At 55.6% G+C, this 26,309-nt stretch overlaps 2 protein-coding genes across 11 annotated transcripts in view; one reads left to right on the forward strand and one right to left on the reverse strand.

Annotated features, from left to right (window-relative positions):
* The window catches only part of TMCO4 (transmembrane and coiled-coil domains 4), a 58,708-nt gene extending 43,530 nt beyond the window's left edge, over positions 1–15,178 (forward strand). For 5 of the 10 annotated variants that reach the window (XM_081144586.1, XM_081144593.1, XM_081144595.1 and 2 more), the window contains 3 exons: positions 3,985–4,102; positions 10,601–10,718; positions 14,004–15,178. In XM_081144586.1, coding sequence (XP_081000712.1) covers positions 3,985–4,102; positions 10,601–10,718; positions 14,004–14,411 — 644 coding nt within the window. In that variant the 3' untranslated portion in view covers positions 14,412–15,178. Of the gene's footprint in view, positions 1–1,256; positions 3,316–3,541; positions 3,573–3,984; positions 4,103–10,600; positions 10,719–14,003 lie in introns of those variants that run through there. The other 5 variants (XM_081144596.1, XM_081144597.1, XM_081144598.1 and 2 more) reach the window with 3 other exon arrangements.
* Positions 15,179–17,240: 2,062 nt separating this feature from the next.
* On the reverse strand, positions 17,241–25,657 carry HTR6 (5-hydroxytryptamine receptor 6; the record flags this gene model as incomplete). The annotated part of the gene is made up of 3 exons (XM_081144618.1): positions 17,241–17,701; positions 17,892–18,050; positions 24,932–25,657. 3 exons carry the CDS (start codon positions 25,655–25,657, stop codon positions 17,252–17,254), a joined length of 1,335 nt encoding a protein of 444 aa, XP_081000744.1. The 3' UTR covers positions 17,241–17,251.
* Positions 25,658–26,309: the final 652 nt, after the last annotated feature.

The raw sequence follows: 26,309 nt of genomic DNA on the forward strand, positions 1-26,309 counted from the left end.
CTTCGCAGCCCAGGAGAAATCTCATTACTGGCAACGTGACGGGCATGCGGGAGTGTCGCCTTCCCGGCCGTTTGATGAGATTTCTGTGTACGTCCTAGAGAAGGCTGTTCGGAGATGCCGGGAAAGCTCTAGGCGGGCCTGCCTGGCTTAAGAGAGCCCGCTGTACGGGAAAGACAGACGGACCAAGGGAAAGCTAGGAGCGGCTATTCCCAGAGACAGGCCCCCTTCACTGTACAAAAGGACTCCCCGTGGGCTCTTAGAAAGCGCGGGCCCCGCTTGGTACATTTCAAGAATGTTTAGTTTTATAAAAACTCAATTGATCAACTATTTTTAAGACCAAGGCTACAGTGTAGATGGAAATTTGCTGTTGCAAAGACTCTGTCCGTTCTCAGCTCTTAATTTTTGTTGAAAAGCTAAGACGATCTCCGGACTGAGAAGTGCCACACGGTGAAAGTGTCCTATCAGGATTCCAGTGGGAGCCGCTGAAAGCACAGGGCACTTGACAAGATGGAAACTGATTTATCTAAATCCTCACAGGTAAAAGTAAGCTCTAGGACTATCAATACATTAAAAATTCACAAGGAGAAAGGTTGACAGTGGCAATAGTCATAAATCTAAACACGTTTCGGCAAACATTCATTGTTCCTGCAGCAAAAGGCCATGAGGTCTCATGTTAGTTATGAAAATGTTAAATTCCGGTTTCTTTTGTTGGTCTTGAAAAGCGGGGGCATCGCCACCAAATTCTCAACATAATGCAAAGGATCACCTGTACCCGTGGAAGGGGCCCGCTTCGTAGTAAAGGTGGGACCTGAGTGAGGATTTTCTGCATTTTGCCTGCAGGGCTGAAATCTTCTGGATCAAGGTTTTGGACCAAGCAGTGGATTTTGACATTTTTTCATTTCCAGCATCTGCTGCAGTGGCCAGCATCTCCCTTTTCCTAGCCCGGGTTTCCCCTCCTGGACTGGCCCGCTACGGGAACAGTCAGGCGGTGATGGCTCTGAGCTCCCCACAGAACTCCACCCTGGGTGTCTAAAGTGATTCTTGCTGACGTCTGAGTGTGGCAAGGGTCTGGGGACAAAGTGAGAGTTGCCAGCCCGCTTCGGAGACGGGTAAATGGGATCCCAGCTCGCCGCCCACCCTCACTTGATTTGGCTGTGCCTGGGGCTGTCTAATGAGGCTGAGGTTTAACTCCCTGCCTCAGCTCAAGGTCACAGGCATCTTTTCTTTCTTTCTTTCTTTCTTTCTTTTTGAAACAGCCACTTCCAGGGTCCTAGCAGCCGCTCTGGGCAACTCAGTCGGGAGCTCTGCGTTACCACTTCTGGCCACGAGGGGTCCCAGCCCCCCAGCTGTCAGCACCCAGGGTTGGAATGTGGTCCCAGCTCTTCAGTGAGATTCTGTGGGGACAGCGGGTGCCTTGAGTGGGCCCGCCCCCGGAGAGAGCGACTGAGCTCAGTCTTTGGCCCTGGGTCAACAACCATTTGGCGCTGTGGGAGCAACGATAACCCACATTTGGTCGCTGTGCTTTGTGTCCTTGCTGCAAACAGCAGACAGCATGGCTCCAGGGAGCCGGTGGCTCTCTGTGCAGCCGGGGTTCTGGTCCCAGCTTTGTTCCCACTGCTTGTGTGACCTCAGGCCTGCCCCCCATCCCCTCTGAGACTCAGTCTCCTCATCTGCCAGGGGGAGGGGTTGGAATAAAACCCTGTCCTCTCCAGCTTTGCCAGCAGCCTTAGCACCTGAAATAGCCCTGACATCAAGGGGTGTCTGAGTCAGCCTTGCTGTCAGCACAAACCGCCAGCTTACTAAGGTTTTACACCCTCCGCCAGATGATCATCTCCCTGGGAGCAAAAGGAGCGAACTCAGCATTCTGTGCCCCAGCATCTTTCAACATCAGAGCCAGAGGAGGCTCACAGAACTTGGTACTACAGGGTTCTCAAACTTCTGTCAGCCTGGAACCCTTTACTCAGACAAACTCTGACATGGAAGCCCGAGCAGAAAACAGTTAGCTGCACTCTGGTTAGAAACTAGAGCCCAGAGAGAGGAAGCCAGCTGTCCAGTGTCATTTAGCAGGAGAGTGGCAAAGCTGGGTGGATCTGTCCCCTCCTGGAACCACCTCCAGCAGTGACACTGAGCATGCAGCTTCCTGAGACCTGCAGGAACTCAGAATCTTAAAGTGCCACGTGTGGGGAACGACCATTTGAACCCAGGGCTTTGCAATTGCAAAGTACATATACTGGCTTTCCTGAGGGACGGCAGTTCATTCACTCAGTCATGTATTCAAACCTGTATTCAGCACCAAGTTCACACCGAGCACTGTTCTAAGCCCACACAGCTGTAAGGCAGCGAGAACGCCTGCCCTCATTGGACCTAGATGGCAGAGGCAGAGACAGACATAACCAAGTGATTTGTGACCAGAAGAAAAACGCAGCGGAGTCAAGGGATGGAGAGTGACGAAGTGGGGGGTGGGTGTGCACCTCTCATTAGTCAAGACCACGTGGTGCTTCTCCAAGTATGGCGTGTGCACACCCATCTGTGCGAGCTGTCGGTTTCCAGCCTGCAATAAGGTAAAGGCAATGCTTCTTCCCTGTTTCTACAGGCAAATACTCATGGAGCAGCCCTGGCCTAAAACACCTCTAAACCATTAGGTCAGTGTCGTGGGTTGCTTTGTTATGATTTCGGATCCACGCGTTTATAACTGAAGTGAAGTTGTTTTGATCTAAGGATGAGTTTGTTTGCACTGGGGAGGCCATGTCAGGGTGCTGTCTGCAAACTGTTGTGCTACCGAGAGTTTACTGATAGGACTGTACGGAAGAGCGACTGTCACGTAATGACATTGAAACTTGAAATACCAAGAGTCTGTGGGACTTACCGAGAGTGTTCGGTGCAGGTGAGGCTACTCTGCTGATCTGAATACTCTCTGAAAACATAAGGACATTCGCTCAGCGGGGGCAAGGCTGCCCTTTGCCGGCAGTGGTGAAGCCAGCAGGCCCTGCAGGAGACAGTCTCACCCACCAGCCCCTCACCCTCGGCCCCAAGCTTCGTGCTCTAGCATCAGGGACTTTGAATGAGCGCTGGCAGCCGGCTAAACCAACTCTTCCGAGAGCCAGCCAATAGAAAGCTGCAACTCAATGAAATCTGGACTTTTCTTTCGTCTCCCCTTTGCCTGGAACAACAGTGGGATCAATCTATCATTGCTTTGGAGAATGTTATTTCTTTATTGGCTTATTAAAAGACATGATCCTGTATGCTATTGGCTTGTGAAATACTATTATAAATTATAATCCCCCACAGTGAACCTGTGTTAAATAAATTATTGGCAAAGACAATCTCGGTCTCTGAGCGTAATTTTGCCACGAACAAAAAGTCAGTGCTGCTGATGAGTGTACTCCCTGTCCAGGGGCCCAGCCGCCCTGAGACCCACTGCCCTGTCTCCTTCACTCCCACCTTCCTGCCACACTGCCCCAGGGAACTGTCGCCGAGGAAGGCTGTGGTGTCTCCCCGCTGGCATGTGCGATGATGGAGGGCCTGTCTGTTCCTTCTACAGGAAAGCGTCCTATCCAAGTTCATGGCCAGTTGTGAGTTTCGTGAATGGTGGAAACAGACCTGGGTCCCACCTCAGGCTTTGTCACTTACTAGCTGTGTGATCTTAAAAATGTCCTTAACTCTAACATGGGAATGATGGTGCTTCCCAGGAATAGCTCAGGCACACGAGGGGCTTGACCCAGGGCCTGGGACTCAGAATGTGGAAACCCCCATTACTGTGTGCATGTGTGTGCATGTGTGTGTGCATGCATGTGTATGCATAAATGTTTTTCCATATATATGTGAGTGCATGTGTTTGCACATGTATGTGCCTGAGTGTGTGTGCACATGTGTGTGTGCACACATGTGTGTGTGGCATCCATCTCCTCCACCACTGTTGGAGAGTCCCTCCAAGGACCCGCTGTGGCCAGGGACACTAACAGCCTTTTCCGGCTCTCTCACCAGATTGCCAGGGGATCATCGAGGATGTTGTCCTGTTGGGTGCGCCCGTGGAAGGAGAAGCCAAGCACTGGGAGCCCTTCCGGAAAGTGGTGTCTGGCAGGATCATCAATGGCTATTGCAGGTCTGTCCAAGCCCCAGCCAGTGGGGAGGTGACACGTACTTAGCACCTAGTGTACCCAGGCCCTGTGCTGGGGACACAGATGTTTGAGGCCTGGCCCTGTTAGTGTTCCGAACCAAGAAGCCTCCATCTCCCTAAGATGAAGATCCTGAAAACAGTCTCAGTGTCAGGCCCGAGACCAGGCTTGTCACCATGATCTGGGGGAAAGGGGAGCTGGGTGAGTGGGACATAGCTTGAAAAACAAAGATTAGGCCTCAGTGCCCACTAGGAGCTCATGCGTGTGTCATTTGGCAGTGCGGGAAGGGGGCGGGGGAGAGGCTGAGGTCTCAGAGCATGGCTTCGGGGCAGGGCAGGGTGATAGTACAGGAAGCTGGCAGCGATGGGGGAGCTGGAACCCACGCCATGCGACAGACCTCTGGCAAGAGGCGGGGGGCCTGCCACAGCTGATAGCTGTGGGCTGGGAAGGAGGTATCTGGCTTGGGGTTTGCGAGGAAGACTCGAGGGGTTTCGGCCAAGACCGTGCCCCAGGCTTTGGGGAAGAAGAGAGGGCGTCCACTGCTGAGACCTCAGGAGATGCGCCTGAGAAGATGCCGGGGCCCATCAGCCGCCAAATGAAGCGGGACAGGGCAGCAGTGTGTAAGAGCTCACAGTTTCTAGTCACACAGATCTGGGTCCCCATGGGGGCCTCAGTTTCTCCGTCAGTAAGGGAGGGGTGGCACTAGTGTCTCCCTCAGGATGGCTAAACAATCTATGGAGTTATGGTGTTAAAGTGCGTGCAGATGCTGTTAATATTGATCAGCAGCAGCAGCACCAGCCACCTGGGAGGTTCATTGAACAGACTTTGAGGGAGCGCCAGCCTGGTGCCGGGCACCGTGCCGGGCCACAGCAGGAACAAGCCCCGGCCCCACGGAACCTGGCGCCTGGCGGGGAAAACAGGAGCAGGCAGCCCCTGTCAGACAAATCAGCCCCAGTCAGACAAGAAGCTTGTCGGGACACCAAAATCCAGGTGCCCCGGGACCAGAGGCTGTTCCCCAGGGATGGTGCAAACATTCCGTGACCCCCCTCATCCTGAGCTGATAGAGCAAGTTCTAGGCTTTGCTTCTTTCTCCCACTGGGCTGGGCGCTGAGTGCTGTGGGGGCGCCACCCCCGTCCCTGCAGGGGTGCTGTTATACACACGCGACAAGCCAGATTACCTTCCTAAGATCTAAAACATTCTCCTGAACTCTGCAGTCAAGAGGCCCCTGAAGATTTGGGACGGGGGACCCATATTTTGGGGTCACTGCCTGAAAGCATGGAGTGCTGACCGCATCTCGAGAGAGGCAGACGTCCCAAGCCCAGGTCCAATGGGCGCGTCTGAAGTTTTTAGGGAGCAGTAAGGTTGGGGGATGGGTTGTAGAGGGCAAACAGGAGCAGGTAGGAAAAATGACCCTGGAGTGTTGGCGAGAGGTGACTGGCTCCGTTAACACAACTTTAAAAATAGCAAAGAATAAAAAAGGAGGTAGGACTTGTTGGGAAAGTTTCCAGAAGGTGGCTGGAAACGCAGCGCTAGATCTCAGAGGAGTTAGAAGCGCAGCCAGGAGCAGTGGGATCATCGGTGTCAGCTAAAGCCAGAGGGACAGGTGAGATCATTTGAAAGGCAAAGCAGGGAGAGAGAGGAAAGGCTGGATTCCCAAGCAGGAATATATTTCAGGGTGGGAGGACCAAGAGACGCCAGCCTGAGGTCAAGGGCAACTCAGAATCATCCAGCACACTGTGCCCGAGACCCTGTGTGGGGGCGGGCGTGCATAGATGGGCGCGACGGGAGACGCTCACTCTAGTGGGACACGTGGCAATAGACAATTACTTTTTTTAAAACCTAAAAATAAATCTTGAAGCAATGGGGAGGGAGGAGGTATAACAAGTATTAGACTCTTATCACCTGCCAAACATTGTTATAATTATCTCCTTTAATCCTCCCCAAACCCCGTGGTATTAGTATTATGAATCCCATTTTACAAGTGAGGAAACTGAGGCTCAGAGAGGTTAAGTCAAAAGGCCAGTTAACTTTAATTTTTATCTAAGTTCAACCATCCTGAAGTAGGACCCAAAACTAGAACAGATTTGAAAGCCCTTATTATTTTTATTTTAGTTGACAGGACTAGCTAGCTCTGTACTTCAGAGCCAAAGATAAAGATGGTTTTTAGCCATTGATAGACGGCATTAATCAGGACTCGGGAGTTCAGCCCATCACTTTGTCTCTATCACACACGCTCTAAGCTGAGTTTTTAGAATCAGGATATGGTAAAAAGAACAAAGAAACAAAAGACAAAGAGCCATAATATATAAAGAGCTCATGCAAATCAATAAGAAAAAATCCGTATAAGAAGAAAACTGCCAAAGGATATCTACACATAAACTCACAGAATAAATACAAATACTCAGTAAACTTTTGTAAAGATGCCCAACTTCATCATTAATGAAATAAAGCCAGATTAATATCAGTAAGATACTGTTTATCACCCATGAGGTTATCAAACACTTGCAAACGAGTAACATTTCGTGTTGATGAAGATGTGGAGAAATGAGCACTGTCATTCATACACCATTGGTGGCAGCTGAATTTAGTAAATCCTTTTTGGAAGACAAGTGGCAATATCTATCAAAATTTTTAATGTGCCAATTTTCTGACACCCCCCCCCCCCAGAATTTTGACTTCTATGATCCTGATATACTAGATACACACGTGCACACAGAGAGGGCTGTAAAAAGTGGACAGTTGCAGCTTCATTTATAATTTAAAAATGAAAACCTAAATGGCCATAAATAAGGGACTAGTTAAACCGAGAAGACCTGAGCACCACAAATCCCACTGCAATCCCACCCACGAGGGAAAACGGTCTGCAGGTGTGCACATGCACCTGCGTGCCTGTCAGTGCACAGGAAGGTTCCAGAAGGGCCCCAAGAAACTGATAACGGTGGCCACCCCTAAGGCATGGACAGGCACCGGAAGCAGGGCATGAAAGGGACTTTAATTTGATTTTTTAAAGTAAGGATAGTTTTAAAAACAGTAAAAGAAAAAGGGCAGACCAACGTTTGATGTCAGACCACCGCCGGTTAAAATTCTGGCTCCACCATTTACCCACCTTTGACATGGGAATAACAGTCCCTCCTGCACTAAATGGGGTTCTAGGAAAATTAAGTGGGGTCCTAGGAGCATTAGAGAGGGCTGGCACTTAGTAGGTGCCCAGGAAGCGACAGCAGTCAGAACTGCTGGTGTACTCACTTGGCACACGACTTTTTGGTGCTGTTCACAAACAGCAAGGGAAAGAATTGAAATCGCATGTGTGCAATATGAGATCAACAGAATCTTATTAAACCCATCTGTCCTATTGAGAGCCCGAGGCTAATAAGCTTGCGTTTCAATTATTTTGTGAAATCCTGGGCCCTGTCTCCAGAGAGAGGAGGAGAGGAGGAGGGAGAGAGGAGGCAAGGAGCGTACAGGCCACAACAGTGACTGTAGTTTCTTGGTAAATTAACCCCCAATCAGAAATTTATATTCTTGGCTCCCGAAGGCATGTCAGTTGCCATGAATCTACTTAAACGTGGAGTGAGGGGGTGGGGGCAGCTTCAGGCCAACACTACCAGACTATATACACTTAGAAATGTATAATGGACGTCACTAAAGCTCCATGCAAGCCCCCCACTTACCTGGGCCTTCGCGAACCCCCTGGAAGGTAGCCGGGCAAGTGGCACTGCTCCTGCGGAACCCTGAGGAAACCGGAGCTCAGAGAGGGCCAAGTGCCTCACCAGGATCACACAGCACAGCCCCGACGTGAACTCAGGCGGGCCCATCTCAGTCCACGAGGGGAGGCTTTCATCCTGAGCCCCCCAGAGGGATCCCTGCGGGCTCTGCTCCAGGCACCGTGTGGCGGGAGATGACAGGAGAGGAGGGACAGGGAGGGCTCCTGCCCACAAGTGGCTCCAGGCCTGCGAGTAGCCAAGGAGCGCCCTTCAGCGGCCACGTGACGGCCAATCAGATTCGTGCATCAGCGTCACCTGGAGGGCCACTGAGGCAAGGCTTGCTGGGCCGCACCCCAGGGAGCTCCCAATTCAGCTCAGGGTACAGGAGGCGGGACTAAGGCACAGTCCTAAAGAGCCAGGACGACGCACGGAGGACGTGGCACAAACGTCACTAAAGGAGCAGTACCGGGCACAAGAGGGGCAAAGGAGTCAGCTGGAGGGGCTCAGGGGCACTCCCCGGGAAGGTGGCATCCAAGCTGAATTTTTAAAGGATGGATAGGAGCCCATCAGACACTAGAGGAGCAGGCCAAGCAGGAGAGGCCACACGGCCCACGCAGGCCGGGGGCGGGAGGTTCAGTGCACCCGGTGCTTCCTGAGTGCTCGCGTGTGGGCACTGTGCATACCACCTGCCACCTCGTGCACGCTCCTGCCCACTCGAGAGGAGGCTGAGGCTCAGGGGGGCCAAGCAGCTTGTTCAAGGTCACAAAGCTAGTAACTGACAGGGCGGGACTTGAACCTGGCCCCCTGTGGCCCACTCCAGCAGATGAAGCGTTTTGAATGCCAGTGAAGGCCCTGTGGTCTGCTCAGCTTACAGGATATGGAACATTCCTACACATGTTTCTGTTCTGTCCCTAAGTGTGTGTGAGTGCAATTTACATTTTAAGTAGAGTGTTGTCATAATTAAGACAAATACTTTGGAAGGAATGATTCAGACTTTGCTTATTTATAACTGTCAATATCAGAAATATCTACGGGCCACTCAAATACCCAGCATTTGATGCACATGAGTCTTATGATTAGTTCAGTAAAACTATTTGCATTAACCTCTCTCCATCTCCCCTTAGCCACCTGCTCTTAGAGACAGTGCTTTGGGGCCTCGATATTATCACTGGGATGTGCAAGCGTTACTCTCTGGAGATAGCTAAGGAATTTTCTAGACAAGAAAGCATGTAGGCCGTGGGGATTATGGTCAGCTGAGTGTTTAAGGACGGCCGTGGTGGCTCAGGAGAGGGGAGGCCAGAGCAGGGGGAGCAAGGAGGAGGCCGTTGCGTTGGTCCATGGATTGTTGGGGTGCCTGATTTCAGGGCTGGAGCAGAAGGGCTGGGAGGGGTAGTAAGAATCGTCAAGACTCTGGTAAGTTGGCCGCAGGGGAAAGGGGTCCCTAAGATGTTGCTTTGCTGGTTTCTGCTTGAGGGACAGGGCAGTGATAGTGGAGAGAGTCTGGCTGATGAGCTGAGCTGGGGACACAGCAGGGCCTGCAGAGTGCCCCTCAACTCTGGGCCGATCCTTCTAGGGGCTCCCTGGGTGATGACCACACAGGCCCCCATGTGGGCAGAGACCGCAGAGGGAGCCTGGAGAGCCCCCCACACCCTGGGCGCCAGACAGCGGAGGGGGGGGGGCGGCAAGGGGAACACAGCAGGTCTCATAGGCAGGGCGGCCTCCTGTCAGCCATCTCCCCCTCCCTGCGGTGAGGGACCCCCCTTCTTTCAAACAAGCACACAAAACAAGCAACTCGAGTTGCCACGCAAACCAGAGTTGGCCCTGGTCGCAATAAAGACACCCAGCTGTGCTCAGTTGGACGTAAGTCCTGGACGCAAGTCCTGGACGCAAAGGAAGGACAGAAGTGTTCATGTGCATGGGCCTGCGGAGTGCGAGGTCCAAGTGCACGGCTCGTGGCTGGCCCAGCTTAATGCCAGGGCGAGTTCAGGGTTCGAGAAGGAAGGCTTGTCTGGTAGACATCAGACCATGTCCTCCGCAGACAGTGCTCACTGCGCCTGAAGACACAGGCAGCAGAGGGTCGGGGTTATTTTCTCTCGATGGTGTAGGGGGGGTGTTTGGGGTGGGGGGTGCAGGGAATGAGGTTCACAGCACCCATGGTAGTAGAAGAGTGTTCCCAGGGCTGCGACCTGCCTGGGTGGCCATCCTCGCCTCCTCTGAGGGCAGGGAGACCTGCAGGCTGCATTAGCCTGACTCAGGCAGAGCTGCTCCCTTCTGCTGACAGACAAATTGGGGACAAGACCCAGAGCTCCCCCCGCCGAGCATGGTGGCCCCCAGGTCCCCAGTGGTCTTCCCTGCCAGGAGGACCCTGCTGCCTTTCGCTCTTTCCCAGGGCGCCCTGGACCAGCCTCCCCGGGAAACTGGGAACTCCTCTGAGCTGAGAGCAGCTCTCGCTCCACGTGCTGACCCGTGGCGAACATCCAGTTCTCTCATTCATTCATTCATTCATTCATTCAGTGGATAGCCATCTACTGCATGCCAGGCGCTGTCCTCACTCTGGGGACCCGGCAGGGAACAAAGCAGACACCTCCGTGGGGCTCCCATGCCCCGGGGAGCACTCCCAGGGGTCCCCCGCTGCTCCCACTGGCACACCCCACGGGTGCAATCAGGGCCCTGGTCTCCCACAGAAGCACCAGTCCCACCAGACTCCCCTGGGCCGGCTGGGGCCCCTCCCTGTCCTGGGGCTCCCCCGAGGCTGATGTTCACCCCTTCTGTGCCCACAGGGGGGACTGGCTGCTGAGCTTCGTGTACCGCACGTCCTCGGTGCAGCTCCGCGTGGCCGGCCTGCAGCCTGTGGAGCTGCAGGACAGGAGGGTGGAGAACGTGGACCTGTCCTCTGTGGTGAGTAGCACTGCCCGGCCCTCCTAGGGCTCTGCGTTTGCCCTGAAGTGGGGGCACTTCATTAACCAGAGACACTAGCCCTGGCCCATTCCACCCCGGGGGAGGGAGAGCGTAGCATTCGCTTGGGAAGGGGTGTTAGGCTTCCCAAGTCATGCGTGAGAGAGTGAATTCACGTAGCCCAGGAGTCGTAGGTCTGGGCCCTGAAACCCAGTCCGGAGCCTGAGCTGTCCACCGCCCTGTGGGAGTGAGGTGGCCTGGGCGACAAGACCAGTAACCACGGGACTCAGAGCGATGCCTCCTGACTCGTGGCCGGGCGCCTCTGTCCTATTTAAGGGTCCCTGTACCCTGAAGGGGCAAGAGGAGACGTGATTTTGTGCCTCGCCACCCAAGAGTCTCCCTCTGCCAGGAGGAGCAGCCAAAAGTTCCTTTTAAATGGAAATCCCCTTTAAATGCCACAGGCCCTCACAAGATCCAATTTCGGTCCCACGAAGCCACTGAATAGGATATATTAGGAAGCACAGCCTTCGGCACCAAGGCCTGGCCTGGAATCCCAGCTCGGCCACTGGTACACTGGTACACTGGCTGTGTGACCTTGGGCCAGTTACTGAACCTCCCTGTACCTGTTTCCTCATCTGTGAAATGGGGCAAATCACCTACCTTCCAGGGCAGCGCGTGTGAGATGCTTGGCGCATAGTAGGCCCTCATTTAATACTAGCTCCCTCCTCTTGCCTCTGCCACCGCCTTCAGTTCTGCCCTTTGGCCCAGCAGCTTCAGAGGCATCTCCCCCCTTGGACTGCCTTCGTGGCAGCTTCCCAGCTCCTGCCTAATAATAGCTCTTTATCACATTAGGAGAACATCACAGAAAGCAGCGCTTTCCTCTTTGGGGTAATTAGAGTAATTGGCATCGCCTTGGTGCCGCCCTCCTGTTTTCCTTGAAAATTCTTGCTGGAGGAGAGGTTGCTGGCAAAAGAGTTTTATTACTGCTGTTGGGGGAAGCACCGGCTGCCTCGTGCCCAGGACGGAGACCTGCAGTGGCCACCCATACCTCCCTCCCGCCCTGTCCTGCCTGCCTCCACCCAGCCCCCCACCACCCTTCACCAGCATTAAAAAGGGAGGCAGTTCTTGTTTGTCATGCGGGTCCAGGTTTGTGCTGGCTGGAATTCAGATATGATGGCTGGAGCTTGGCAGCCACCTTAGGTTCCCAAATGGGTCAGCCTAGCAAACTCCACCCTCCCTTTCCAAGGAAACTAAAGTAAGGGAGCTTATATTTATGGAGCACCTACTGTGTGCTAGGCACTGCCGTTTCTTTGTATTATTTCTTCCCACCAACACCATGAGGTGAGTATCATTAATTGGGTGATGTCTCCATAGAACTATTTTGGGTCTATGATAGTAACTAGAACGTAATACTAAGAGGTAGAACATACTGAGTCCCTGCAAAGTTCCAGGCCCTTGAACTCTTGTAGCAGACATTCAAGGGAGGTGTTGTGATCCTCATTTGACAGGTGGGGAAGCTGGGGTTCTGGACAGTGTAAGGACTCAGCCAGTTACTGGTAAGAGACAGAGCCAAGGCTGGAGCCCCTTCTCAGATCCCAAACTTAGGTTCTTTCTAGTGCCGTGCAGCTGCTCATGTCTACTGTTTGTGGAAGCAGCTGCCCCTCCTTGACCTCCACCCTGAACCCAGGGATCTGAAAAGCCCCTTATATGTGTGTGTTGTCACTGAACACGATTCAAAAGCGTTGGGAAAGCCCAGCCAGGGTGGCTCAGCGGTTGAGCATCGACCTAGGATCCAGGAGATCGGGGTTCGATTCCCGGTCAGGGCACATGCCCGGGTTGCGGGCTCGATCCCCAGTCAAGGGCATGCAGGAGGCAGCTGATCAATGACTCTCCCATCACTGATGTTTCTCTCTCTCTCCCTCTCCCTTCCTCTCTCTGAAATCAATACAGATTTTTTTTTTTTTTAAAGGAAAGAACGATGTAGGCAGGTTCTGGTTATGAAAAAATAACAACACTGTACCGGGAACTACCTTTTTGCATTTTTGAAAAATCTTTTGCATAGCCCAGTGTGGTTTGTGATTCAAATGGAAATGCAGATGCGTTGTTTCCTAAGATTCCCCACACTTGCCTCCCCCGTGTCTTCCTGTCTTCTTTGTAAGCAAAAACCTTCCTCTTCAGCCTGAAAGGGAAGCTCTGTCTGGGGCTCACCTTTGACTCTGACGCAGGCCCCCTGGACTGGCTGGCAAAGCCCGAGGCTCGGCTGCCAGGAGCAGGGCTGAGCTCAGCAGCTTCTGCGTGCAGCATCTCATACACAGCATGTGGCTTTGCTCTTCACATGCTGTGTGTCATTAAGCAAACCACCGCCCCTCTCTGGGTTCCACTCATCTGTAAAATGCGAATGATTTTTTAAATTTCCTCTTGCTGATTTTCTGTGAAGAGAACAGACCTGATTCAAAGTTCAGCTCTGACACTTTCTAGCTGTATGACTGGGGACAAGTCACTTTACTTCTCTGTGGCTCAATTTCTTCATCTATAATTAGCAGCCAACACCCATCGAGGAGTAAATCCAATAAGTTCATTTTCTGCAAATCCAGTAAGTTCATTTTCTGCATTGGATTAAGGACTTCATGTCTGAATTCCAGCCAGCAGGAAAGAGGAAATGGGGGGAAAGAGCACTCCTCCTTTTAAAGAGACCTCCAGGGAGCACCACATAACACCACCACTTCATCTCATTAGCCAGAGCTTGTCGCAGTGCTGCACTCAGCCTCAAGAGAGGAAGGTGCCAGCTATAAGTTGAAGTTCTTAGGACTAAGGGACAAGGGGAGAGTGAGTTGTAGACGGTACCTTGCAGTCTGTGCCATTGCTCTATTTTCAGGTTGAGGGCTTTACAGAAACCTCACAGCAACCCTCTGATATAGCTACGCTTATTGTGCCCATTTTACAGCTGAGGCAAGTGGCGGTCAGAGGATAAAGGGGCTTGCCCAAGGCCCCAGAGCGGTGAGCAGCAGAGCCCTCCTGCTGGAACCTAAAGCTGCAGAGGAGTTGAGAACCTCCACTTGGACTATCAGGAGATTCCTTCCTGCCCCTGAGGCCCCAGATTTTGTAGAGAAACTTCCTTCATCTTTACTTAATGAGTTCTAGAGCAGCCTTGAGCCTGGCGGCTTCCCACCCCACTCTGGATTTCAGAGCCATGGAGAGCTGGAGACAGGGCATTGGCGATTGAGGGAGAGGGTGAGGCCCAGGAGCTTAGCCCACCCACCATGGTCCTCACTCACTGTCCTCCTGCAGGTTAGCGGCCACTTGGACTATGCCAAGCAGATGGACGTCATCCTGAAGGCCGTGGGCATCCACACCAAGCCGGGCTGGGACGAAAAGGGGCTTTTGCTGGCCCCAGGCAGCCTGCCTCAGGAGGAGCCTCGCCAGACAGCAGCTGCCGCCTCATCAGACAAGACCACCGACCAGGATGGGCAAACCCAGGGTCCCGCCCCCAGAGACACCTCCAAAGCGTCCACACCTGCTGACCCCAGCCGAGCCCAGGTGCCAATGGGGCTGGACCAGTCCGAAGGGGCCTCCCTTCCTGCTGCTGCCAGCCCTGCCGAGAACCGCCAGATCTGCAGCCATGGCCTGGGCCCCAACCCACTGGGCTGCCCCAGCTGTGCCAGCGAGACCCAGGGGCCCTGCCCAGGGCTGCACTGACCCCAACAGGACTCAAGTCATCTTCCCAGATCTCCACATGCGGGGCTCTTTTACGCCCTCCAGCAGGCTCCCCGCAGGAGCTCTGAACAGTTCCCACCAGTGCCTTTCCCAGATTGAAGGCTTTGGGGTCGAAAAGCAAGGAATTGAAAGGTAGGGGGTTGTAGGGAGACGACCCCCTGGGAAAGCAAGGCCAGAACCCTGCAGAGCCAACCAAGCACAGCCGAGAGCCCTGGGACTGCCAGCCGTGGGCCTCCGGTACTTTAGGGCACAGCCATGGGGTCTGGCTCTCCATCAGGAGGTCTGGGGGGCTCTCTGGGGCCTGAGGCTCCCACCCACCACTCTCCCCCGCCTCAGTCCAGCCCGGTGTCTGCCGGCTCTCCCATCCACTCCAGGGCTGCGCACCAGCCCACAGGCACCTCTGATGCACCTAGAGAGCAGGCGCCGGCAGGGAGCAGGCCGCTCACTCTGCTTGTGGGAGCTCTGATCAGACCTGCCATATACGGCCTCGTGGGCTGTGCACTGCACGGCGACAGGGGCATCAATCACATGGACGTGATGTGGAGGGCGCCCCTCAAAATTGTGCTGCATGGTGGCCCTGGGAGTCATTGGAACAGCACAGCGAGGAAATGCTGAATCCTCAGGCGGTACGGGTGGGAGCTGGGCCTGGGAGCAGGAGTGGATTCTACAGGGCAAGGATTTCCTGGAGCGGGAGCAGAGGTGATGATGATTGTAAAAATAAAGGATGGCTAGCACCCCGTGAGTACTTACCACGTGCAGAGGGCTTATGTTGTCTCAATTGACCCCACAACAACCCCATGAGGTATCTACTGTTATCTTCATTTTACACCTGCAGATACTGATGCCCAGAGAGGTCAGGTAACCTGCTCAAGGTCACACAGCTGGTCAGTCTCAAACTCATCAGTAGGCCTCCGGAGCCCAGCTCTTAGCCACTGTACCTGCACCTCCGAGAACCTTCCCCTCTGTTCCTCCCACTGTCCATGAATGACAGGGCCAGAGACAATCCCCCTACCCTTGTGCAGATGCAGAAATAAAGAGCCAAGCAGATAAAGTACTGACAGGCTCTGGAGCAGGCAGGGGGAGGAGGAACAGGAGGAATTAGAGTGATGGAGCTGAACTGGTCCTTAGAGGCGTGTGTATTTGTTCATTCATGTAACAAATATTTACAGAACTCTTGCTGCTATTCATCCAAACAGCTCATGTCATCCATGGGAAACTGAGGCCCCGAGAAGGTAAATGACTTTGCTGAGGTCCCGAAGCAAATTAGGGGCAGAGTCTGGGCCAGAACCCAGGACACCTGTGCCCAGGGTCTCTTCCCACATCACCAGCAGCTTCTCCAGCCGGAGTGACCCTCCCACCTCGCCAAAAGAATCCAGTCACTGCTGTCAGCTAGTATTTACTGAGAGTCCACTCAGCAGGCCTGGGGCAGAGGGGAAGCCCCAACAAGCACCATGGTCCCTCTCCAGCCAGCAGCCAGCAGCCAGGGCCAGAGCTGAGCCTAATCAGCACCAGGGAGAGCCCAGGCCACCAGCGGAGCACCCCTGGGAGTTTGGGTTGATGGAATTTGGTGCAGGTGTGGGGAGAAGAAAAGGAACCTACAGCAGGTAAAGTGTAGGAACTGAGTCCTCCCTCAAAAACACACACACAGGCCCCTGACCCAGGGTTCACCTGCCTGCCCGAGGCCCCCACCCACACCAGGGACAGCCCCTCTTCAACTCTACTGACCTCAATAGCCACCACTCCCGCTTCCCTCACTGGCCCAAGAAAGGCCAGAAGGAGGTAGGGCAAGGGGATGGCTCTGTCCCCATCAGCTGGTTCCCTTCTAGGTCCAAGGAAGCCCAGGGCAGAGGAACACCCATCCCAGATGGTGAGCGAGAAACCACCAGCCACGCCTTCGCCACAGGAGAACAGCGCGGTGGCCTGGGAGCTGGGATGGGGCCGAAGAGGAGGATGGGAAACCCAGTGGGAACCAGTGGCCCTTCCTGGCCCCCAGCAGAGGCCAGGGGCTGAACAGCCGGGAGTAGTAACAGTGGACACCACCGACTGGCCACCTGCCGGGTGCACGCGGTCCTGGTTCTCACCACACCCGACGAGGCCGGCAGCATTGCCCCATGTTGCACGTGGAGTGACAGGCGCAGGGAGGTTAAGTGGCCTGTGCCAGAGCTAGGAAGCAGTGAGCAGAGGTTCAAATGTAGGCCTGCCTGCCTCCCAGGCTCAGGGCTTTTCTGAGGCCACATACATCTGAGGGGCTGACTGGTCCAAAAACTGTCCAGCAAGCCATCCTCAGGGCTGGAGATGAACTAAGCCAGCACAGAACACCTCAAACCATGCGCACGAGTCACTGGAGGCCCTGCTCGCACGCAGTCACACCCAGCAGGCCAGGGGTGGGGGCAGAGGTGTTCGTTTTCAAACAACTCCCAGGAGGTCATGAGGATCTGAGGGCGCATGAACCACTTAGAGGAGCAAGGGACTCGGCCCTGCACCAACCCATCCCTGCGATCTGACAATGTCAAAGGGCTTGTCTCCATCCTAATCTGAACCAAGAGGCCCTTTCCCCTTCCCAGAGCCCTCCAACCATTCTCTACACACAGCCACAAGCTACACCCAGCGATGCAGCACCTGGGGAAAATTATGAAGCCAGCTATTACCCCCAGGTGGAGGACCTGGAGTGGAGAGTGGGGGCTGATTCAGTGCATCCCACTGGAGTTCAGAGGGTTCCCAAGAGACCAGCAGCCTCCTGGCCTCAGCTAAGAGCTGGCCCAAGGCCTCGGGGACTTGGTTCCTTCCAGTCCAGGTCCCTGCCGACCAACTACAAGCCCAGATCAGTTCGTGGGGGCACCGAGCGGATGCAGCCGCAGCTTGGGCTCCAAAGGATCGATGTTGAAGAAGTTGACGGTGGCAGAAGTCCTGGCGGGCGGCAGGGGGTCCTGGGTAGCCTCTCCCGGCAGCAGCAGCTGGGCCGTGAGCTGGAGGCCTGAGCAGCCTCCTGAGCCTGAGTCAGGGTCCGAGTCCGAGTCCGGGGGCAGGGGCAGGGGCTGCACGTGCTGCAGGCTCAGGCCCGGCCGGGCACCACTGTGGGAGGTTCGCATGGAGGGTGAGGCCACGCTGGCCCGGTGCTCCCGGGGGTAGTGGGGACACGGCAGCAGCCTGCCCAGGGCCCGCTTGAAGTCCCGCATGAAGAGCGGGTAGATGATGGGGTTCATGGTGCTGTTGCAGTAACCCAGCCACGTGAGGACATCAAAGAGGCCTGGGGACACGCAGTCGCACACGGCCTAGAGGGAGCGGGTGCGTCACGCCTGGTCCCAGGGCAGGAACACAAACCACCCCACACAGCAGGCCGGGACAGACACACACACACCGTGAGAGGTAGCCCGCTTCCTCCCTCTCCATGCCTGGGCTGGGGTGGGGCCTGGGGACCCCCCAGAAAGGCCTGGACTCACCTGCCCCTTGCAGTGGTATTACCTGGGCTATGTTGGTCACAAAGAAGGGCAGCCAGGTCACAAAGAACATGCCCAGCAAGATGCCCAGGGTCAGACTGGCCTTCAACGCCTTCCTGCTGTGCTTGGTGGCCAGACGCCTGCTGTCAGCTGACTCCACCCCTGGGCGCGGGGTCCTGGGCACCTGTGGGAAGGAAGGCCACGTGAGTTAGCCGAGAAACAGCCCCCGTCAGACCCTGACCCCATCCACGGACTGAGCCTCAATCCTATACCAGCAATAAACTGAGTCCTAATCCTTGACTCAGCCCCAACTGTAGAGCTAAACTGCAGCCTTATCCTGAGCCCAGACAAAGCCAGGACATGAGCAATAAACCATCCCTGAGCACGGCCCCAGACTGATCCCTGAAGCCTACCATAGAGTGAGCCCTGATCCCGGCCCGGCACTTCACAAGGAACCCTGGGAAATGCAGTGAGACAGAGCAACTCTGCCCCAAACACAAATCTGTTCAGAAGGCCCACCCTCCACGCAAAGCACAACTCGGGCCAACACACGACCGTGAGCCCCAGCACCGCCCAACTGAACAGTATTTGACAAGAGGCCTGCTGCTGTCCAGGGCTTGGCAATCTCTTTGTACATGGGTTTGGAGTAATGCTTTCTTGCACTGTTACTCTCATGCTCCACAGAATAAAGTGCTGTTTTGAACACATATGCACAGAGCAACTGTTTACAATGAAATCGATTATAAACTACTAAGGGTACATGCGACCCTGGCATTTTACAACTCAAATGATGTGTGGACTGGTGGTGTCTCCGTTCCCCAGAATAGACCAAGAGCGGGAGTGTGGGGAGGGAGCAGGGAAAGGAGCTGCTCCACAGCAGCCATCGACGGGGAACCCGGCACGAGGAGGTTAGAATTTGACTTTGCAAACCGGGGACTCACAGTCCCAAAGCATGAAATGTCTGCCTGAACCGGACGATCTTTTAGCCCAGCAGTTCCCATAACTGTTTCAACCTCATGAGCCCACTGAGAATCTAATAAAATCTACACGACACCCCAGAAAACTGAAAGCTTATCCGTTTTTACACACACACAAAAAGCATTCCCACACTCCAGGGGGTCCTGTGACCATCTTAAAGTCCACCTATGAACCCCTACGGATCCACAAAGTCTTCCTCTAAACCACATGTTGTAAACTATTTGGATTTTCACACGTAAGACTTACACAAAGTGAGAACCCACGTATATCCACAATTTAAGTAAATATCAGTGTTCAAGGGGTGGGCACACTTCATTGAGCTATGCAAAGGGTGTGTGTGCTTCCTGGGCTTTGAAAGCCAGGAATTCCCCCCAACATTTCCTAAATTGCATGAGAGCCCAGCTTAGTCCATGAGGCAGTAATAGTTTGGGTACAGAGAAGAGTAGAGTCAAAAGGAGGCAGGGAGGGAACCAGGTTCCCAGGCAACCTTCCCAGATGGAAAGGGGGCGGAAGAGATAAAGCCAAGATGTGTCAGCCCCGTACGTAGCATTAGCACGAAAGTCAAGCCCCGGGCCCAGGCCCCAGCTCCCAGGGACTGGCCTCTCGCAGCCTCCCTTCCCCTCCCGCCTCCTCCGAGCAGCCAGGCTGTTCTTGTCCATGGTGCTGAAACGCCTGCTCCGCAGTCTCTCCCCGTAGAATCAGGGGTCTAATTCGGAAAGGGCAGCGGACAGGAGGGGAGAGATGAAGCTCCCAGGAACTCCCACCCCTCAACGTGTTTGTCCAGGCGACGTCTGGTTATACGAGTATCAAGGGCAAATTCACAAAGAGCAGCCAAGGAGAGGCCCTCGGTCGGGCAGCACCGGGCAGAGGCAAGAGCCGGGCTTTGAAGACAAGTGATGGGGCTGCACATTGTGCCTCTACCACCCACTCACTCCGTGACCTTGAGAGTCTCCGTTTCCACATCTGTAAAGTGGGAGAAACAATGCTCAGCTTACGGAGTCACCGTGAGGCTGTGGGTAGTAAATGCACACGCGTGGCAGCCCTGATGTGGGCTCAGTGGTTTGTGTGTGAGGTTGGAGAAATGTCAGCCCCCTCGGGAGTCTGGTCCTTCTGCCAGCAGCTATGGCTCCCCAAAGCAGCCCAGGCGTCAGGACAAATGCTCTGACTCACCACGCTGGGGGAGGGGGATCTGCTTTTCTCTTTCCTCTTCTCATGTTCTCTCCTGCAGAGTGTCTCCATATGGCCTTTGTGGACCCACCGTGGTCAGCCTGGAGGAGAGGCTCCCGCTTCCCCAAAGAATCTCCTAAGATCTGCCCTGCCTTTGAATTGCTGCCATCAAAGGGGACAGACAATAGGGGAGGAGGAGCCACTGTCTCCAGGAGGCCCCACTCACATGGTCACCTCTTCGGAGACCTGGTGACCTGGGGCAGGAGACAGGCAAGAGAGAACCTTGATCTTGTTGGAGCTTGGGAATGGGGAATTGAGGGAGATACCCTGGGGGCAATCATCAAGGGAGAAAGCTCCAGAGATGGTGTTATAGATAATCGGAGATTATCTATGTTAACTTACCTCATACTAAGTTACAAAACAATACAACATGATTTCACTTGTTTAAAAGAAAAATGCACAAGACCCTAAGCTTCTTTAGGCACATAAAGAAATACGTGAGCACACAGAAAAAGGACTGGAAAAACACTCTAAGTGAACCAGTGTCCCTGGGAGTAGAAGGTGATTGAATGGAAGTCTCGGGGGTCTTATACTTTATCTCTATATTTGAATTTTTATTTTAAAATGGAATTGTGCGCTCCCTTGTGTGATTTCAAACTTTTACGGCCATCTAATCACAGTATGAGGTTACAAGGCAGACTCTGGAACCAGACCTCCTGGTTTCAAATCGTGGCTCTGTTATTAACTAGCTGAGCGACCTTCAGCGAGGCACTTCACCTCTCTGGGCCTCAGTTTTCTCATCTGCAAAATGGCAATCATAATAGCATGTACCTCATACGATTGCAGTAAGGATTAACTAAGGTAATATACAGCAAGTTATTCGAACAGAGCCTGGCACACAGTATGTACCACGTGTTAGCTATATTGCTGTTGTTATTAGTTTCCAGTTTAACTCTTTGATAATAGCAATGATGATGCTGGTGACAGGGATCCTGTTTTTCCCTAGGACGGCTCAAAAAGGGGTGAGCTCCCCAGAACCACTTTCTACCACAAGAGGGAAGGAGAACATTTGTTGAGCACCTACTACATGCCAAGTTTACATATATTATCTCATTGGCTCTTCAAACAACCTCAAGTGATGAATAGCATTTCCCCTGGGGTGGAGGGAGGTGAAGGTCTTGTCCAAAGTCATCTGGATGTGATGGGAAGGGGGCAGGATTGGAACCCATGACCAGCCAGCCACACAGGCTCCGGCACCCAGCCCTGGCTCCACCAGGTCGCCTCGGGCCCAGCAGCAGCCGAGCCTGCCATGCTCGACACTGCTCCTCCGTCAGTCTCTCCCCAGTTGGGCCCCCTCCTTCCCCTCTGAGATATTTCTGTGATCGCAGCCTCCCCCTCTGAGGAGGAGGGAGCAGAGATGGAAGGGAAAATGGATTGCTGAGACAGAATGATGCATAGTTGGCTGAGGGAGGGTGGGAAAGCCGGGCAGGGGGGAAAGGAGAAGAAATTGGTGGGAGAGAAATGGATAGAGGAAGACAGAGGGATGCAGAGGGAGAGAATGGGGTGAAATGGGACCAGGGGAGAAGTGAGGGAGAAAGACGAGGTACAGAGGGAGGCGATGGGGAAAGGGCCATGGGCCAGACACAGGAACCTGGCAGACACAGAGGGGCCGAGACAGCAGAGGCTGCCAGCAGGGCCTGCTGCTTGCTCCCCACCAGGCTGAGCTCCCTCACCGGTCCCTCTGGAACCTCCCAAGGATGAGCCCCATTCCCCCAGGGGAACATCTTCTGTCTCTCCCTCTCCCGCCCCCTCTCTCCCCCCTCCTCCCTCCCCCGTGCCCCCGGCAGCATCTCACTGACACCACTACCTCCCACACCCACAGTCCCTGCCTCAGCCCTAAGCATGACCCCCTTTCTCACAGCCCCTGGGGCCGGGAAGACCTGGCTGAAACCAGTGAGCCACCGGTGGCTTTTAAACAGCCCATTCACGTAAAGAGGCTGAAGTGGAGGGTGGGGAGAGAGGAAGCGCTCAACCCAGAGGTGCTGGGACTTCGGGGGCCTGTGCCCAACCCCCTTCCTTCTGTGGGAAGCTAGAGGCTGGACTGGGGAAGAGGGCCAAGGGCTAAATGGGGCTGAAAACAGGAGGAAAGGGGCCCGATGTGCCCCAAGTTCTGTTCATTCTCATCAGTTCTTTTAGGTCTGGGCATCGAGAGAGCCTCCACCCCCAGGCTGGATGCTGCTGGTCTCTTGCACAGGCCAGTGAGTGGGAGGAAAGGGGTCATGAGCCAGGAGGCCCGAAAAGAGACAGCATCCCAGAAGCAAATGCCCAAACGCAGGCAAGATGAGCTCACCAGGGAGTGAATGTGGAAAACGAGCGAGGCTGGAGGCCCAGAGATGTCGTGGCTGGTGGCTGCGAATCCAACAGAGGAGACTGGAAGGCACAGCAGTAAAGCAGGGGGACACGAGGTAGTGTCCCTGAGCAGTGTTTTATGAGAGCGTCATCGCCCAGAGGCAGCCCAGCGTTCACACTGAGACCTTGAACCTCCCTAACCAGCTGTGTGACCTTGAGCAAGTCCCCTCCCCGCTCCCTGAACCTCAGTTTCCTATCTGTCAAACAGGGGTGGTGATAGCACCTTCCCCATCGGCGGTGCGGGGATTCACTCAGCTCCATGCCTGGCACATAGTGAGCGCTCAAGAACTGTGGGGCTGCAGCTATCAGCACCTAGGGACTCCTGCCCAGGTTCTGAGGCCACAGGCTCAGGTGCAATCCTGGTACCAGCCAGTTAGCTTCATGGAAAGAAAATCTGGCCCCTGCTGGAGCCAAGAATCCAGACCTCTCCCGCCCCAACCTCACCACGACCAGCCCACTTCTTCCGTCCTTGGTCACTAGCGCAGAGCCTCCCACAGTGTGGGGTGGGCTGGGACTTTACGTGGTAAGCGGACACCCTGTAAAATAACCGAATCACAAAGTGGGAACACTAACCCTTTCCAGTCCCCGTCTAGCTCTCTGGTTACTCATGAGACAGTCTCGTGTGGAGGCTACTTTGACTTAACATCCGTCTAACACTTAAAGGGGAAGCGGCCTCGGCTCAGCCACTCCGACCAGCCGAGCTGGACTCAGTGACGCTGCTGGTTCTGCATCCTCGTGGAAGCAGTGTTTGATCACCTCGTATTTATGGCAAAGATATTGATTTTCCATTTCTAGAGGAGACAAGTTTTCTTCCTAAACAAATTCATGGAAGTAAAGAGATAAATGAGGTGATTTAAAGACAATGCTAAGTACACATGAAGTGCTTAAAGAGTGTGGGGGAGGGGAGGAGACTAAGACAGATCCCAAGGTGATTCCTTTGGCCTGAAGTTTGGGACACGTTCCTTTACAAGAACCCAGAGAGTAGGGCTGGCCCATGGCAGGTCTTCCTACAGCTAAAGAACCAAGCCAGGGCCAGAGCTACCTGAGACTCCAGAATGTTCTCCAATGAGCACAGATAGGGGAGAGAGAGCAAGCCTGCAGCCAAGTCCTTCTGCCCGCCCTCCTGGTGATGGCCAGCTGGGCCTCATTGCTGGGATGGGACCGACAAGCTGCTCCAGGTGACTGCTGACAGGGGGATAGCCTTCCAGCCTCAGCCAATTCCCTATTCACCCCGTGACCCACCAGGTACCGCCCCCTCATCCTGCAAGAGCCTTTTCCACCTGAGGCTACACCAAGATGAGCCTGGAGAGCACAGTCAGGGCCTCCCTCGGGGCCTGGGACCTAATTCTTTGGGGCTCAGGCCTGGTCAGTCTAAACCCCCATCCCTCGGGTGGACAACAGGACTTGGGCATCGTGTGGCCTGGGTGACAAAAGCAGGTACTCCACTTCTAGACACAGCAGGGCCTCAAGCTAAGAGCACCTACCCCATTCGCAAGTAATTAGGAAGCACCTACTGTGTGCAGCGGAGATCCAAACCAACCCAGACACACCTGGTCCTCATGAGCTTACATCCCAGTGAGGAAACAGAGAAGGAACAAAGTCAGCAAATAAACCAGGGGACCAGCCAGAGAGCAGCCGGGTGGGGGAGCCAGGTAGGCCTGCACGGGTCCGCAGGGCCTCGGGGAGAAGTGCTCAGTGAGCTGAAAAAGTCAGGCAGGGGAAGATCTAGGGGAAACATGCCAGCCAGAGAGAACAGCAAGTGCAAAGACCCTGGCAGGGAAGGCAGGCTGGTGCCTTCAAGGAACCACCAGAAGAGCCACGTGGCTGGTGAGGGGGACAGGGGACGGGACGGGTGAAGTGGGAGAGGTGGGCTGGGTGGGATTCCGAGGCCAAGCCCTGACATGGGTCTTCTCTTTATCTTAACAGCAATGGGGAGCCACTGAAGGGTCTGAGGCAAGGAGATGACCTGAACATTTTTCTTAATTACTCTGACTCCTCTGCAGAAAACGGGTGGGAGTAGGTCTGGAGTGGAAGCAGGGGGAGCCAGCAGAAGACTGTCAAGGGCTCCCAGCTAAGAAGCGACGATGGCTTGGATTAGGAAGGTGGCACTGGAGATGGCACATGTTTAAAAGACAGCACCCACAGGTCCCGCGAATGAGTCCCACGAGCGGAGGGAAACAAGTTATCCCTCCGTTTCTGCCTGTGACGCCAGGACGGTGCCATGTGCCATCAAAGGGAAGACCCCGGGAGGCGCAGGTGGGAGAGCTGGGACACCCCACTCCGCACCTGTCACCTTCCAGAAGCCTGCCTCGCGTCCTGATGAAGCTACCTTTGGACAGTCCGGCACTGAGTCTGGAGTTCAGAAGAATGGTGGGTGGGGGCTGGGAACGGCCGCTTGGAAGTTGCCAGCAAGCGTCTGTGTTAAGCGAGCGGTGGGTGCCCTGTAGGCGCCCAACGGCTGCTCGCGGCTGTCAGCCCGCCAGCCCGGGTCTCCCTGCGCACCCCGGGTACCTGCAGCGTCTCCGAGGCCGGGCCCGCCGCCGCCGCCGCCGCGCCGCCGGAGAGGGAGGCCACCTGCAGGGCCTGCTTGCGCGCGGCCAGCAGGATCCTGCAGTAGGTGAAGCAGATGGCGCCCGAGGGCAGGAAGAAGGTGAGGCCCGACGCCACGAGGACGAAGGGCAGGCTGGCCAGCAGGCGGCACTGGTCCGGGGCGGGGGCCCGCGCGGCGCCCCGCTCGTGCCAGCCCAGCAGCAGCGGCAGGAAGGAGGCGAGCGCGGCGAGGGTCCAGGCGCCCAGGACGAGCGCCAGGGCGCGCGCGGGCGTCATGCGCAGCTTGTAGCGCAGCGGCGACAGGATGAGCAGGTAGCGGTCCAGGCTGATGAGGCAGAGGTTGAGGATGGAGGCGCTGCAGCACATCACGTCGAAGGCGGCCCAGAGCGGGCAGAGGCCGCGCGCCAGCACCCAGCGCCCGTACAGCGCGTTCAGCATGGCCGGCGGCATCACCACCAGCCCCACCATCAGGTCGGACGTGAAGAGCGACACCAGGAAGAAGTTGGACGTGTTGCGCAGCGCGGGCTGCGTGCAGATGAGCGCGATGAGCAGCGAGTTGGCCGACGCGGTCAACGCGATGACCACGCACAGCGCGGCCGCCACCCAGCCGCTGCCCCCGGGGTCCGACGCCAGCCCCGACCCCGCGTCCGGAGTGCTGTTGTGCGCGGGGCCGGGCTCCGGGACCATGGGGGCCGGGGAGGGGCGGCGAGGCGTGAGGCCCGGGGGGAGTCCTGGGGGTGGCGAGGGACCTGGCGCAGGGAGGCTGGAGGGGCGCCGTCGCCGAGCACAGACGCCCCCGGGGGGAGGGGACGAGGTGGGAAGAGAGGGAGGGGGCGACGGGCCAACCGGCAGGACCCGACGAGGAAGGGGAGGGGTTACGGGGGCGTCCTCGGGTGGGGGGATCAAACGGGTAGGAAGTTCGGGGAGGGCGCCCGGGTGCGGAGCAGAGCGCCTTAACGGGGGCGGGCGGCAAGTCAGGACGGCGGGGGCGCCAGAGGGCCCTTGGAGGTTAAATGGGTGGGAGCAGCGCCCCCTAGAAGGGGCGGTGAGATCAGGGCAAGGGCGCCTGCCCGGGGCAAGGAGCCGGGGAGGTGGGGGCAGAGGGCAGATGGGCGCTCCCAGGCCGGGGCCAGCTCCCCCGAGGCAGGCGGGCGTTTGGGGGCTTTCGGTCCGGAGCCGTAGCGCTTGGGGTCGCAGGGTGGGGGCCCACGGGCCAGAGCAAAGCCCCCCGTGGGGAAGGAGGGGTGTTGGTGTGCTGGGCCGGCTGGCCGCGCCTCCGCCCCCTCCCCAGCCGGCAGCGGGGTCACGGGCCCCGCCGCTGCCCGCGCTCGGTACCTGG

Source organism: Miniopterus schreibersii (genome assembly GCF_964146895.1).
Source record: "Miniopterus schreibersii genome assembly, chromosome: 8".
NCBI lineage: Eukaryota > Metazoa > Chordata > Mammalia > Chiroptera > Miniopteridae > Miniopterus > Miniopterus schreibersii.